Source organism: Lethenteron reissneri, chromosome 38, assembly GCF_015708825.2.
Source record: "Lethenteron reissneri isolate LAM-NWPU_2019-01 chromosome 38, ASM1570882v1, whole genome shotgun sequence".
Classification (NCBI taxonomy): Eukaryota; Metazoa; Chordata; class Hyperoartia; order Petromyzontiformes; family Petromyzontidae; genus Lethenteron; species Lethenteron reissneri.
Window position 1 is genome coordinate 553428 of NC_083816.1, and position 16933 is coordinate 570360.

Genomic DNA, 16933 nt, shown 5'->3' on the forward strand with positions numbered 1-16933 from the left:
TGGGTTTGCTCTCCAACACCGGTGTGCTGAACTAGTAACGAATTGGCATGTTTTGTTTACGTGACAAACCTTACTAATTTACTGTCGGGTGGTGACGGGTTTAACGACACATTTATATTTACGCGATCAAACCCAAAACACCTCTTGTGGATTATCATGCTGGTGATAATGCTGTTATTGATGATGGTGGAGACTAATTATGGTGATGACGATGTTCATGGTGATGGCAATGCTGATGTTCACTGGTGATCGGGGAGCGGGCGGATGCTCATGGTGGTGGTAGGGATAATGGTGGTAAAAATTAAAATGGTTAAAGTTGTGGTGATGATAATGATGGTGATTATGGTGATGGTGATGGCGCACACGAATATGAAATAACATGCATTCAACCCTTGCTATGTCAGGCTTTGACCAGTTATTTTTTAACACATGCATAAACGTTTCATGAGTATTAAAGAAGTATCGTCGATTATTTTAATCAAGTTGATACATTAATCGGCAATATTTGGGCATTTCATAAAGTTCTAGTTATAGACACAGTTTTCATAAGACCTCCCGTTGAGTTTGTATAAAGCAAAAATCTCAACACATTCATAAATAACGCTGCCCTAAAATGAAAAGCATAAAAATAGGCAATGCTTTGGGCAATGGCCCTTCATAGCACACAAGTAGAGAGGCCAGTCAGGTACCTAGCAATTGATTATTTGTGTTAAACTTTTTCCCATTGTGTTCTCAAAAACTCGTATTGGTAGATATCCAAACGATCATAGTATCAGGTGCCTACTGTGTGAACAGAGTTCCCTCTAAATACACAAATGCCTTTTTTTCAAGGATTGCACTGGTGCTTAACCATAACACTTGACGACACTGCACTTCTCTCCTGGTTAAATGAAATAAAATTGAAATGTAAACTCCATGTTGGCTGCCGGACGTTGTCTCTGCTGTTGTACGGTTTGCGTTTTTTTTATGCAGTCACTGAGCAAAGGCCCAAAACGCAACTCAGCTAGCAACAAACAGCGCTCCCGAAGCTGTAATATTTTACGTGTTTCTTGAATAGCGCAACATTGTTAGAGCTACGGAAAGAACCGATGGGAGGGAATTCCAAAGTGGAGCAGGGTGAGGGAAGAAGCAGAAAGAGAAGGGTTGTGACCTGCAGTGGTGGTGGTATTCACCATGAGCCGTGGCTCACTTGTGTTGACTCGGCGTTTGTGCCCCCCAGTGCGGTCTCCCGGCGTGTTCTCCGTTGCCACCAAGGAGACCAGTGGACGCATTTCGTCTCCCCTCTCGTCGCTGCCCCTGGGCCACACTGCAGGGGTTCGCTTCCGGGACCTCCAAAGAATCGCTTCTTCCTCCAGCATGAACAAGTGTGTGCACGCGAGCCATATGCGCACACGCGTGCGCATTATAATACGCTCGTGTGACCACGCATTGCTACGGCTGCTTGTGCTGTACGCTGTATATATACATGCATGTAAGAAGGGGAGTGGAAAACATTTGGGGGGTGGGGTGCTACCGAATACAGACACGTACACACACGGGATGCACGTTGGCACGCACAATGTTTGAGCACACGGGTGGCAGGGTGGCGCAGTGGTCGCGCATCTGCTTCACAGCAAGAAACCTATGTTTGATTCCTGACTTGGGCGCCTTTCTGTGTGGAGTTTATGTTCTTTTTTAGTTTTGCAAGGGTTTCTTCTGGGTTATCCGGTTTGCTCCCACAGCTAAATAAGCATGCAATGTATTTGGAATTGGACGTACATCGCAACGCTGAAAAATTACCTGCAAGTTAAATTGGATTCAACGTTGCAACATTGCCCCCTGTTATTAAAACTTTGAAGGACCCTCCTGAAAAAGAGTTTTGAGACTCCGTGAAGCTTTAGAGGGTAAAATGCTTAATAATAAAATAATTGAAATGAGTGCCAACAAATAGAAAATGTGAATTTTTCTGCACGTGGCGTAAGCAATCGTGTTTGCCCGTGTCTTCCTCCAGCTTGCTCAGCTCTCCGGACTCCCCCTCATCTCCCATGCTGAGTTTCTTTGACCAGCCGGCCGTGGAGGTGCGCAGGCTGAAGCAGCAGCTTCGTCAGGAGTGGGAGCAGCAGGAGAAGCTGGAAGGCGAACTCTCCAGCAAGTCCCAGCTTCTCAAGCAAAGCGGTGAGGCCTCCTGCTTGCGCCAAACATTTCTGTCTCGTTCTTAATAATAATGAATAATATCACACATTTGGTATTCGGACTTTTTAGCCCAGGGCTTTTATGAAGGGCGCTGTGTTTCACAGATATAGGCTGCAGTATCTTTCGATTTAAAGCTTTCATGACTGCAGGGATTCATGTTATTGGTTCTTTCGGTAAAGTCACGTAGAAGGGAAATAATAAAATAATAAAAATAAAACAATGCAATTATTGTTATAATTTTCTTGTTTTAATTTTATTATTTCCCTTCTACGTAACTTTACCGAAAGAACCAATAATATAGGCTGCAGTAGTTTAACAGTAGAGGCGATGTTGCTGTGCTTAATCACAATGGCATAAATAGCAGATAATTTTGACGCATTTGGAGATTCAGCATTATATTTAACGTCAACTGTGAAGCAGATGGCACATTTTATAGCTAATTCACCCACAGTAATAACCAGGGTAGCAGACTGGATTCCAACCGCGGTTAATGTACTACCCGCTGTGCCATGTCACTGCAGCATGGTGTTCTTGAATGCAAAGTTGTCCAAACAATCATATAATAAATAATGTATACGATGGGAATAATTAATAATGAATGCTAAATATTATTTTGACTTGGTGATAAAAACATGATAAAATCTGCCTCTGGGTGTTGATAGTTGAATTTGTAATTTGTTAAATGTATAATTTGGAAATTTCGATGATGTTTTTGTGGATATTTGTAATTCTTGTATAAATTAGTTAATGCATACATGGAATGCATTCTTGCTTCCATGAATGCATTTTTTATTCATGACGAGCACAAATAACCAAAATACTATTTAACTGGTATTGGCCACATATCCCAATGGTGAAAAATTATCTGAAATTTACTCAATTGGGATTACACAGAGTTGCATTGCCCTACTGTGAAAATGTGGCAGGCACCTCTTGAAAAGAAAAAGACTTGAGACTCAACGAGGCTTTCCTGCATAATACAAATGCAATAATAATAATGACGCGCCAGCAAATGACGCTGTGTCCATGAACGTGTGGTGTGTGTTGTGCTTCAGAGCAAGAGGTGGCAGAGCTCCGTGGGCGAGTGGAGCGTCTGGTGCAGCTCACGCAGATGCGCCCTCCCTCACCCCTCCCCAGCGAGCTGGCCGAGCTACACGAGAAAACACAGAGGTAGCCAATTGGAGCAGGCCGTGCTGCTGCCATCTAATCCTCCCTGTGCACCCACTCGGATCGCCTGCGTGCTTCCCCAGCAATGCGTCTTCTATGTGTTGTGACTACTTGTCACTGTGTGGTGCCGGGACTTGCGAAGTCATGGCCGGTAATGTGGTCATTGCGGGCAGCCCGGGTTGCGGGCTGTAGTACCAACACTAGCGATGGTTGGGTGAGCGCTGGTTAGCATGGAGGCACCGCGAGCAGTGTGCGGTGCCGGCTCCCAGTGAGGGAGCGAGAGGGAGCGTCAGCCAGCCAGGGTTACCCTGGGGCATGATACTCTGGCTGACCTGTTGTCACCTGACCGGACGATACCGGAGTGGGGGCACCGGTGGACGGGGGCCGAGGGGCGGTCACGTGGTACTGAAGAGCTCTCAGGAACATTCGAGAGGGAGCTCGAAGTCTAGAAGGTGGGCGGGGCTAAGGGCGGAGCCAGCCCCAGCCCCGGGGGCATATAATGAGAGCTCCGTGAGGAGCTCGGGCCTCTTCAAGTGTTGGTGTTCGAAGATCCACGTCGGAGAGAAGAAGCCTCTAGCCACGCGGTCAGGGACCCAGCTTGTGGTCCGGACCGGGATAGCGAACCATGTCTAGTTCTGCCGTAGCGTGGTTAGATTGGCATTCGAGACCCGAGTGTAGGTTGTGTTATGTTACGTATTGTATGTGAATAAATAGTGTTGCTCCCAAGATAACGTCTGCGACTCAGTTGGACTCACTATGTATGCGCTGGACCAGTTATTGCCTGGCGCAGTGAGTGGGAGGCTGACAATACATTTTTTGGAACAACCTTGTGTTTTTTCTTAACACTGTAAATCGTCATTCAAAAATACCCTGAAGCAGAAGATTAGTGCTGCATATAACTGCATTTTCAAATGTGATTTCTAACTTTAATGTGCAATTTTATTGAGGGACTGCATGTTATCTTGGTGTGATCTTAGACTGTTTTTGCTTTTTTTCTGCCTTGCCTAAGCTTGGGTATTGGTGTACTTATGCAATTAGAACTTTTACATTTAGTCTATTTTACGGAATTATTTTAGAGATTTGCTTATCTTTCCTATACTTTGCACTCCTATCGTTTTTGTTTTAGTTTGTAACTTTCTGACTCGCCCCTACTGGACATCTGTGAAAAAGAGCTTCATAGCTCATCGGATTTCTCCAGGATAAATAAATATTCAGATTATGATTGGGTTAAATACTGTGAGCACTGATAATAATTTTTAAAGATGATAATAATTTCGTATTCGCGCCATTCCTTTTGCGTAGGGCTATCACAGGAGATATATTTTTCCCAGTGGGAGCGAGCGATGTTCTGTGTTTTGGCAGTAGGGAGCGATGTTCTGTGTTTTGCCAGTCGGGAGTAATGTTCTGTTTTAACCCAAAAGAGTAATTTGCAGGTAATATTTGAATTTGACAAATTTGCACCATGACACCAGCGCATAATAGTTTGCCCATTTTGAATATGAAGGAGATGGCACGTGTTACATGATTAGTACGGCATTAGTTAAACTCTGTCAAGTGGCGATCCCACTACCACTGGGCCACCTCGCTGCCCACTCACTTTCGAGCGCTGGTTCCTGGATATAAACAAGAGATAAGCACTGCTCCTTTCATTAAGCAGGGAGACACCATTTTTCCTATTTTAACTTCATTATCCATGTTCCTTTGCTGATATTCCCCACATGGATACATTTTACCTTGTGTACAATAATTGTGCTGGTATGTAAAATATATTATTTATAAAAAAAATGTCTTTGCCTAAAACATTCCATTGACAGTCTTGCTAAAAAAACTAGGGCTGCACTGAATACCTAATTTGATCTATGGCTGCATCTGAATTTAAACCGAGACATCCATCATCACCCTTTAGCTCATACATCTCTAGCACACCTCTATCCCACACCCTGCCACAACTTGCCACGCACAATATATTAGAGACTTACATTATGTATTGCATGTGCACGTGAAAAGTAGTCCAATTCATGAACTGCCTTTCTGCCCATCTGAATGAACGCAGGTTGTCTGTGACTGTGAAACAATGCCAGGAGTTGAAGAAGGAGAATGAGTTTATGGGAAAAAGACTGATTCAACTTGCCGAGGAGAACAGTGAGCTGTCTTCCAAGGTGAGTGTTCATTCCAGCAGTGAAAGAAACCAAAATGTAGACACACGCACATTGAGACCTTGTTAGGGATGTGTGATGCAAGGAGGAAGTTGCTTGTATGGGACTGTGTCACTGCGTCTGTTGTATTGTAACTTGTTGGGACCAGTCCAAGTTGGCTTTTTCCTAGGAAACATCGCCAGAGTTCAGGCGACATGAACTATAATTTAACACAGTGGTTAACACAGCCAGTATTAATTACTGGGCCTGGATTAGGCCAGGTAATGATCTAACCCAGGGGTATCCAATCCCCGAGCCAGCGGACTGGTACCGGTCCGTGATCTGTTAGAAACCGGGCCGCACAGCAAGAGGTGAGCGATGAGTCCGCGTGTGGCCCACCCATTATTTTATTTACCACTTCTGTCCACGCCTTTTTCCCGCACTGCGCACTTGTCTCAGTCACAATTTTGGTAAGCCAAAAAGCTAACCCTAGCCAAAATGAGTAAAAAACAAATGTCGCTGGAGAGCTTCTTGACTGCTGATCTGACCCAATCTGTGTCCTTGAGACCCTACTGCACCCAATACAGCCAAACCAATTACAGTAATCCCTCGCCACTTCGCGGTTCAAGTTTCGTGGCCTCAGTGCATCGCGGATTTTTCGAACTGATTTAAAGGCCTCGTTATACCTGTGCAGTAACACCATCATCATCATTTATCATCACATTCATCGAGCTGCACAGGTCTGTCATCGTAGTCATTGTCATCGTCGTCGTCGTCATTACTGGAGTCAAGTCTCAAGATACTACTGTGATTGGTGAGTGTAGAACACCATAATACGTATCGTATGAGAGAGAGAGAGAGAGAGTGAATGTATAATTTTAAGGTTTTATAATTAAATAGATTTAAGTAAAATATATATAAAGTATAAATATACATATTTTAAACATTCTGGTACCCACACACACATATACGGAAATTCCTAGGGGGCCAATCCTACTTCGCGGATTTTCACCTATTGCGAGGGGTGTTCCGGTCACCATTAACCGCGATAAACGAGGGATCACTGAATTCCGTGTATAAGCGTGCAACGCGCCAATTATTATCGCTTCAGCTCACCGGTAAGTTTGGGAACAATTCTGACTTCCTGGATTTTGTTCTAGCGATGTTTGACGTCGTGTCAAATAAAATATATTTAATAGCAAAATTTTGGTTGTAAAGATTATTCTTAACTTAAAGCTTCCGTGACTGCAGGGAATTCATATTCTTGGGTCTTTCGTTAAAGTCACATAGATAGGTTCAAAGAAAATAATAAAAAAATAACAGAAAACAATGACGTTTCGATCGCAACACAAGCGGTCGTCTTCAGGAAAAAGGAGGTTAGCTTCCAAGGGAAACTGTTGATAAGGGTTTGAAATGGGCGTAGCCCAAATGTCAGCAGCCAATGATAATGTAAGTGTTCGGCAGCGAGCCCGGCGGTGGCTCGTTTTCCACCAATCAAAGGGCTGCCAGATGAAAATTTACATGTTAAAGAGAGATTAGCATGTTAATGGAAGATCGCAGAGCCACAACCAAGGGGTCAGCGCGCGAAGTGACTGAAAGCGCAAGTTTGAAATGGGTGTAAAGCACAACCTAACATCAGAAGGTGGTAGGATGGGAACATCATAGCCAATTATGATTTAAACTGGTTGATAACGTCCTTCCAATGATTGCTCAGTTTGTACCCATCTTCTCGGTTGAAATTGTGTCTGTGTCTCTATATATGGATGGCTTCATGAACGAATCATTGTTGATAGTTAGTGGGCTTGAAAAGTACCTTCATCTTCACGAAATTAATTTCGTGTGAGCCCACCGCATTAAAACAATGGTCAGCCACGGCCGAGGTATTGGTCCTACCATGTTTCAGATCTTCCTTATGTTCACGAACACGGTCCGAGACATGTCGCTTGGTTTCCCAAATGTAACTACTGCCGCAGACACAGCTTAGTTTGTAGACGCCGTGGTATTGCATGTCCGGGATCACATCCTTCACAGATGGGATCAGATCACGAATTGTATGTACTGTGTTAAATCGAACCTGGATCTTGTGTTTGCTTATGATTTTGTAAATCTCTTTAGTGACCCCTGCTATGTATGGCAAGGTGATGGTGTTGATTGGGTCCTTAGATGGTTCTTTCCCAATGGTTGGGGTGATAGCTTTACGGATTGTGTAGTCTGAATATCCATTCATCTTGAGAGCTTTGTGTACGTGTTCCAGTTCACTGGCTCTGTGATGACGGTCGGAAATACATCGAGATCTATGGTGTAGAGTTTTGATGAGGGAATTCTTCTGGGATGGATGGTGGTGGGAGCCCGGTTTTAGGTAGGCATCCGTATGAGTGGCTTTCCTGTAGACAGTGTACTATTAAGCCATCTGGTCTCTTTTTATTAAAACATCCCAGAATGGTAACTTGCCATCCGGCGGTGGTGTCACTGCTAATTGGTGGTTGAATGCTGGAAGCCGGTGGGGTTGCTGAGCCGCGTGCACTTCTGCTGCACGAGTGTGCAGGTGCGCGAGAGCTGCACACACCTGGTGGAATGTCGCTCGCTGTTGGAGGAATCGAGCCGCAGTGCGGAGCAGAGGCACACAGAAGCAGAGGTGCGCATCCATCGGCTCGAAGAGGCCCTGGGAGAGGCACTCAACAGCAAGGTACTTGCACTGTCATATGTACCACAGTGGCGAGATGTTAACTACCTTGCTTGGTATACAGGGGTCGTGGGTTCGATCCCAACCCTGACGCCTGTATATTTGGAATTTGCGTGGTCTCTCCGTGGTCGCGTGGATTTGTCTTTGGGTCCCTTGATTTTTCCCCTCCACATTTAGAAAGACGCCTTTAGATTATATGGCTGCTATACATTTCGATATTATAAGCCAATTTATTGAGCTATCATTTGTGGCCAGGACGGTTTTGAATAAGTGCTATACAGCTTAGTGGGCCTTACCTCGTGAAATAAAGTAAAACAAATGTGCATGGTGATGCAAACAAATCCCCCTCAATTTTGCCCAGGTTTAACACACATATAAGGCAGAACTGCTGCGGAAACTGCTGTGATACTTGCTCATGATTTCTGGAACATGCTGATGGCTAGCCAAGGTAAGGCTAGATTTGCTTTTGTCTGAAGCCTGGTGTAAGGCAGCCATCAGCATAGCCCCACTTGAGTAACTGCCCGTTGGTTCATGGTGATTATTGTGTTTGGAGCTGGGGCCATTAAGTTGATTAATCGACTAGAAATGTAATTGCCACTCTCTTAGAATTGAAGCGTCGTACATGTGATGTCAAGAACATGCTGATGGCCAAGTGCAAGCCTAGGTTTACGTTACACACAGGTTTTCGCAGCCAGTATTATGAATATTAATTATTACTCTTTGGTTTTTTCGGTAAAGTCACGTAGGTATAAAATAAAATAAATCACGACTTTTCGGGTGCAACACAAGCGTCCGTCATCAGGTGGGAAAGCATGATCTGCTGTTTTAAAAGGTTTTTAAACAGTCTGCCTCAGCAGCAGATCATGCTTTCCCACCTGATGACGGACGCTTGTGTTGCGCCCGAAACGTCGTGATTTATTTTATTTTATACCTACGTGACTTTACTGAAAGAACCAAATAGTATGGATTCCTGCAGTCACGAAAGCTTCAAATCAAGATCTTAATGATTGTTTAGGATTTAACGTGGGTGAACTCAAATATTCTTAATCCTAGTTTTTATTTTTACTCCTAGTTATAGTCCAGAATTCAAGTATGACTTATGATTGTTTACCCTGGAAAGCCTCCCTGAGTCTGAAGACTTTTCTTCAGGAAGGTCCTGCAACGTTTTTACAGTAGAGGGTGATGTTGCTATGTATTATCCCAATTGGTTCATTTCAACTTGGGAAAATTTGTACCATGACACCGGCACATAATGGCCTACTCGTTTAGAATTATGACAAGGGATCTTTAATGTCTACTTTTAAGTGGACAGCGCGTAGTGTTTGTACGGGCAACACACCCGCAGTGATAACTAGGATGACCTGACGGATATGAACCGCAAACCCCTGCAGCAAGCAGCCAATTTTCTACCGCTGGGCCACGTCACCGCTCACACGATGTGCACAGGCCTCGCTGGAGGAGACTGTGCGAATCCTGCAGGGCAAGCTGGGAGTGCTGGCAGAGAAGGAAGCCTCTCTGAAGGAGCAGCGTAACCTGCCGCCCGGGGAGGTCATGTCGGAGGTCCTACAGGTGGCTTACGCATTCATTGTGCTCACTCAAAATTGAGTTTGGTACCAGCAGTATCCAGAGTAGCCGTTGTGGGGATGGGTTGTGGCTGATGCCACCTGGTAGTTGGCAGTGGCCACCCGTCGGCAGAGATGAAGAAGCGAAGATCACAATCAGTAGATCATTGAGACTCGGACGAATTAATGTGGAGAAGTGCGGATTAAAATTGACGTATTTGTAAGTCACTGCTGCCTGGTAATTCACAACGCCTATTTCTCGCAATCTGTTATCAAGTCTTCACCACCCCCATGTGGACTCGGTGCACCTAGCCTGCCACAGATGTTATCACTTTATGTTAATTGACTGCTTTTATTGTGAAGTTTATGTGCGATTGTGTGTGTATTCCAGATGGAAGAATGGCACATGTGTCAGAAAGCACGGAAGAGAGCTGACATTGGGCTGCCACCTTTAGCCAAGGCGCACACAGATACAACGCACAGCCATGACACACCCACATCTTCACGGGAGGAACAACCTGCTGACTTTAATAATGTATCAGACCAAGATAGCGGCACACTCATAGTGAAAGACAGGAAATATCTCATGCCAAATGAATCCACAATGGAGCTGGATGGTTCCATGGTGGATCAAGGCAATGTCACATTCAGGGAAGAATTGGATGGTCATGAAAGTAAGCAAACCGGAGACTCTCAAGACAAAGGTGTGGAGGCCACTCGGGCACGGTCCAGCACCTTGAAACAAAATTCGTTGGAAGGGAGCAGCACATCGTCCCGCAGAGAGATGGGAATTGCGCGTGACGTGCAGGAGAACTTTGAATTGAAAAACACTGGCCACAGGGACACTTTGGAGCAAGGAAGAACTTTATTACAACAGGAAAGGGTGGCTCTAAGCAAAGAGAGGGACATCCTCGAACGAGAGAGGGCTGCTTTGGAAAAAGAGCGAATGGCTGTGATAGCCATGGGAGAGGGGAACAGGTCCACTGTAATGGCTCACATGTTGACAACAGAAGCCTCAATGGAGCAGCAAAGAGTCATATTAGATCAGGAAAAAAATACATTAAATCTGGAAAAAGCTGCTCTGAAAGCAATGGAGGATGAAATTAATATTAATTTAGGACAACAAAAGTCGAGACTGGACCAGGAAAAACGCAAACTAGAGCAGGACATGATTATTCTCAAACAAAAATGGAATTGCGTAGAGCAAGAGCAGGACAAGCTAGGTGAAAGAGAGGGCGATTCAAGACCAAAGCAAGGCCAGCTTTACCAAAGAAATGATTTATTTGAAAGCATCACTGGAGGAAGAAACATCAGTTATGAAGGTAGGGGTGGAGCAAGAAAGGGTCCTGTTGGAGAATGAAAGGGAAAAAATAATCCAATGTATAGCAAATCAAAAAGATACTGCTTCACTCCAGCGGGAGAGAATTGCGATGCAGCAAGAGGTGGATGTCCGAGAACAAGCAAGGGCTGCCCTTGTCTGCGTTGTTACTTCCTTGGAAAAAATAGAGGTTATGCCTGGCAATGAAAAGGGTAGCTTAATTTGTGCCCTTGAGGAAGGGATGACCACTTTAAAAGCCATCTTAGGGCTGGACAAAGGTATTGCATGCGAAGAAACTCACATCGGCATGGCAGACAATGGCATTGTAGCACAAGCAGTTCTGCAACAACAGAGGACAGAGCCTGCACAAGATAATTATTTGAAATCTGTTGGGAAGCATGGTATGGGGCATCGTGAAAGGGACACACTATGCCAAGAAAAAGACAAAACAAATATAGAGGAGACCACTTGGGATGGGGAGCGGTCTTTGTCTCGGAGGGAAAGTCTGGTGTCGCTGGATGAATCAAACGATGTCTTGGATGGAGACCAGGCTGACTTGGAGACGGCGAGAGGTGTGTTGTTGAAAGCTGTTACAAAAGTTGCCGTGCTCGCACCAATGCAAGAAGCTGCTGCAGTGAAAGACTTTATGGAAGAGGATTGTTCCCCACTTGAGCAAGAGGATTCTGATGCCAATGTACGAAATCAAAAGGCATTCACCCCAGCAGAGACTGTCCGCCTCGTTCAAGCCAACTTGGACCATGAGCAAATCGTATTCAGAGATTCCCTTCAACAAGAGGTGGCCGTGCTGGAGCAGAAACGTACCACCCTGACGGCATCGCTGGAGCATGAGAGAAACAGACTGTGTGAGCTGGAGCAGGCAAGCGTGAGCGTGCGTATGGAAGCGGACAGCTTAAAAGCAGCACTGCAGCTCGAGGAGGTCGTGCTCCGAGCCACTCTGAATGAAGAAAGGACTGCGCTGGAAGAAATGAAATTCAAAGTACAAGAGAATACATTATTACAAAATCAGGAGAAAGTGAAGTTGCAGCAAGATAGGGATTTATTGGAAGATGAGAAGGTTTCTCTGGAGCGAGAGAAAGTCGCGCTGGATAGAATGAAAGCAACTTTAGAGGAGATGAAAGCTATCTGGGAACGAGAAAGAGTCGTTTTAGTGGCTCCATTAGAACAAGAGAGAGTCACCCTGAAACGAGAGCTTGCAGCTCTGCACCAGGAGAGAGCCAAATGGACCACAGAGAGCGAACGTTTGGTGCAAGAGCAGGCTTTGTTAGAACAGCAGAGGGTAGCGTTACAGCAAGAAAGAGAGTCTTTAGATCAGCACAGGGGCAACCTCAAGGTTAGGTCCGAGCAAGAGCGGGCCGCTCAAAGTGAAAGGATGTATAAAGTGGAGCAAGAGAACGCCCGTTTGCGCACTGAGCAGAGAAGGCTCGAACATGACATGGCTGAGCTAAGGGCGACCGTGGATGAGGAAGAGATGAGTTGGGCACGAAAGAGAGTTGCGCTTGACAAAGAGAAGGCCGAGAACGAGCGAGTCAAGTCGAACTTGGATAGAGAAATGGCCGTGATAAAAAAACAGAAGAGTTTGCTTGATGAAACGATGGCAAAATTTGCCTTGGAGGGAACTGATTTTTTGCATCAAAAGGCGATGGTTGAAAAGGATGAGGAAGAGATGAGTTGGGCACGAAAGAGAGTTGCGCTTGACAAAGAGAAGGCCGAGAACGAGCGAGTCAAGTCGAACTTGGATAGAGAAATGGCCGTGATAAAAAAACAGAAGAGTTTGCTTGATGAAACGATGGCAAAATTTGCCTTGGAGGGAACTGATTTTTTGCATCAAAAGGCGATGGTTGAAAAGGATGAGGAAGAGATGAGTTGGGCACGAAAGAGAGTTGCGCTTGACAAAGAGAAGGCCGAGAACGAGCGAGTCAAGTCGAACTTGGATAGAGAAATGGCCGTGATAAAAAAACAGAAGAGTTTGCTTGATCAAACGATGGCAAAATTTGCGTTGGAGGGAACTGATTTTTCGCATCAAAAGGCGATGGTTGAAAATAAAAGCAATTTGAAGACTTTAATAGAGACTGATTGTATCGTGTTAGAACAAGAGAAAACTGGACCCAAACAAGTAAAAGGACTTGTAGATTTAGAGAGTGCTACCGCAAAGCAGGAACGTGATGTCTGCAAAGCAAAACAGGAGAGCAATACCTTAACGCAAAGACGAGCGGCTGACGCGCTTTCAAGCGGCATAGAACGTCATAGCGTTGTATTGGAGCAAGAAATGTATGATGCAGTGCCATCTAAACTGCGGCAAGCTGCCACGCAAAATAACGAGACGGAGGACACAGCTCCCCCAGGGAAGGTGAATGCTGCTCTGAAAGCTCTGCAGGATCTAGAAACCGACACGGAAATTCAGGAAATGTCCAGCCCCGGAGCCACCGAGGATCGCAAGACTGCCAAGTCAGAGATAAGAAGGGAAAACGTTAACTCCTCTGTCGAATCAAGAGAAGGGACATCTGGAATTGGAGAAGAACGCTTGGGAGAAAGAAAAGGAAAACTTCAGGGAAGATGAGGACATTATGGCAGCTACAATGGAGGAAAACTTGGACACCACGATGCAGTATGAGGTTCCAACTGATGTGGCCCCTTCAGACATTGTTACTGAGAGAGACATGGCTCCAAGTAATCAAATTTTTACAAAAGAAGAATGTGCCACCCTGCAAGCTAACGTGAGTGAAATTGAAGATAATTTTAATACAGGGGTGGAAGATGCAAGGATTTTGTCAAAAGAAAATCTGGAACGAACTCCAAGTGAAGACGGAAGACGTCACAGCATGGTCACACGCTCGGCGCGCAAGAGAAGTTCACGGTATGCAAAATCGTACATATCCGAGTGCTCACAAATATTTAAATATATTTTTAAATTTGCCCCATTGGCAGTTTCTCACGGAGCGAAGTACGCGTGAAGCCTTTGTGTCGATTCTCCGCTAGAATGGGACCTTGTCCTTTACGTTCAGCGACAAAGGGCCAACCTTCATTGTGCTTCGTGCTGTGCGCGTTGTGTGCATGTTGCCGTGTGTGTATGCCCGCGCAACAGGCACTCCCAGGAAACCCTCTACTTCACACCGTTGCAGACGAGGCCTTCCCTCGCGGGAAGGCAGGCTCCGACTCTGGACTGGAGCCTCAACTCCCTCGAGGATCTCGTCATCGACTCGGCCAAGAAGAAGCCGCGCACGTCGTCCGCACGGCGCCGCACCATGCACGTCATCGACATCACGCTTAACAAGGCACGCGGCCGCTCTTGCACACCACGCACATCACGCACGCACGTCACACCCCCCCCCCCCCACTGCCCTTCTCGGTGGTGACTACGCTGCACCACGGCTTTTTGTGAAGCACTGGGCTTCAAGCGGCCATACCCATTTGTATTGGCGAGAGTGTTTCCCCCTCGCAGGTGTGGGTTTTCTCCGGTTTCCTCCCACATCGATAAACACTCATTCATTGGCTAAAAAAATCTTAATTTATAGAGGGCTTCAGAGCTTGGGCAATTGTTGGTAGCGGCAGCTCGCCACATGGCTGCCTGCCCGCTTGTCTGTGGTTCCTAAGAGTTGTGAGATGCAATTTTCATGAGCGATGTGATATTACATTTTACATTATTCTTTCAGCCTCTACCACCAGTGCCCTCACTGCATTTACATTGTTAGTCCATGCTTGCCGATGCGGTTTAATGTTGGTTAAAACATTACTGGTTTTAATTCAGACTTAACGGCTTTACTTTTTTACATTTCAGGATTATGTTTCGTATATGATGTATAATAATAATAGTTTTTTTACCCTTTTATCTGGCAACAAAACTGACACCTTTTTTTACGAGGAGTCATGTTTGCGTTGACCACAATACCTGCGGTCGGAATGCAAACAAAAAACACAACTCTGATCATGTATGCACTGTCCTTGAAATTGATTGGTCCACACCTGAGACAGCTTTTCTTAGAGCCGAGTCTCACATGGTGTTGGACCAAATGACGCCAAAAGGCGCACACCTCAAAGACAATGCACCATCAGAGTATGAGAGCTCGGGGTAAGCATTTACACCATTGGAACCTCCTTTGCCAGTAGCAAAAAAAATATTTTACTACTGGCAAAGGAGGTTCCAATGATGTATAATAATTTTATGTGCCAATTTTCTATTGGCTGAGACTTTGAGTGATTGGCTGTTTAATAGAGATCTATGGTGTGTATTCATGTTGTATTGATACATCTGCCTAGTGCATCGCTAAAGAGAGCTACCGGGACGGTGACTTAGCCAGTGCAGTGCATTCCCGGCTTGTTGCAGGGGTCTACGGTTCGAATTCAGCAGCCTCCTTGGTTATTATTGCCGGCGTATTCACTATAAGTATGTGCCATCTGCTATAGTGGGCAGTAAAGATCTCGTGAAGTCATTCAAAAACGAGTAGGCCATTGCATGCCGCATCGTTCAAATAAAAAATTACCTCCAAATCGCTCTTGCGATTATAGACAGCAACAACATTGTCTCCTGCTGTGAACCTGCACGGCAGTCACAGCACTCCAAAATACGATCTCTACACAAAACACTCTCCGTCGTACCGGCCTGCGTCACGAGCCCTCCCCCTGTGCTGCAGAAGGTGGAGTCGTGTCGGCGTGACAGCGTGTCCAGCAGTGTGTCCACGATGCGCAGCAGCACCACCACAGCCTACGAGTTGCGCTCCCACGGGGACAGACCTACACCCGTGCAGTCTTCCAACTGGTCGCTGGGATTCCCAGCATCCTCTGCTTCGTTTGTGACGCTCGGCACCTTCACTTCCCAGAATTCCCTGCAGCTTGAGGTACTGGAACTGAGAAATTACAACGTAGAGAGGACGATTCATAGTTGATTTTAGGTTAGTGCACATCATGATGTGGCCAAACTTTTGATGTAAAACCCTCTGCCACCTGACACAGCCAAATAATTTAAATTGTTACGTGTATAAGGGTTTATCGCAGCAGGTATTATTGTTTCGACTCACCGGTAAGTTGAATAACTTTTCCTGCAAATCTGGTTGTGAGGATTGTTGTTCAACTCACCGGTGAGCTGAAACAATACCAATTTTGAACATTAGACGCTCGTTCGTTAGAAAATTAATTTGGCTATATTGGGTGGTGATGGGTCCGTCCCTTGCACCAAAAATTGGGCCAGATTATAACGTGGCCCTAAGCCAAAAATCTATTATGAACCGTAATATTGGTTTGTGAAAATGTACGTGTTATATATGTCATGTTCAATCGAAAAAACGGTCCTGTTTTTTAAAATCTAACACTAAACCAAACAAACTTGTAAACTGGCAGCACGATACTGTTGGGTTGTGTGAAGCTCGCGTCGAGTAACCGGTGGGGACTCCACTGCTGTTTGTACAGGACCTGAGGTCTGGGCGGTTGTCCGACGCCAGCCTGCGGAGCCTCCCCGGCTACCGGCCCCTCGGTCCACACGGAACCGATGGCCGCAACCTGGAGCAGTTGCAGGCCCCGCCAACGACGCGGCGTCGCAAGGGTGAGCTGTCATGCGCTCTCCTTCAGGTCATCCACACGCACCCCGGTGGGAACCTGCACGCGAGAAGCTCGTGATCGCAGTAGCGGGGCCAGTGACGTGGCCCAGCGGTAGCAGCGTTGGCCTCTTGTTACAGAGGTTTGCGGTTCGAATCTGGCAGGCCGCCTTGGTTATAACCACGGGAGTATTAACCACAAAATGTGCGCCTTCTGCTTCATAGCGGACGTTTAAGATTCCGTCACGTCGTTCGAAATGAGCAGGCCATTGTGTGCTGATGGCACGGTTCAAATTTTCTAAACTTTAGATTTTTTTTACCGCAAATAACACCCCTGCTGCAAAAACCTG

The 16933-nt window shown here is 45.8% G+C and overlaps 1 protein-coding gene across 1 annotated transcript in view; it reads left to right on the forward strand.

Annotated features, from left to right (window-relative positions):
* NUMA1 (nuclear mitotic apparatus protein 1) overlaps positions 1–16933 on the forward strand; it is a 42879-nt gene that overhangs the window by 19048 nt on the left and 6898 nt on the right. Inside the window, 12 exon segments of the mRNA XM_061566867.1 lie at positions 1220–1364; positions 1991–2154; positions 3228–3342; positions 5393–5498; positions 8020–8160; positions 9604–9726; positions 10111–10941; positions 10943–13543; positions 13545–13912; positions 14141–14330; positions 15687–15890; positions 16459–16591. Of these exon segments, the coding sequence (XP_061422851.1) occupies positions 1220–1364; positions 1991–2154; positions 3228–3342; positions 5393–5498; positions 8020–8160; positions 9604–9726; positions 10111–10941; positions 10943–13543; positions 13545–13912; positions 14141–14330; positions 15687–15890; positions 16459–16591 (5121 nt within the window).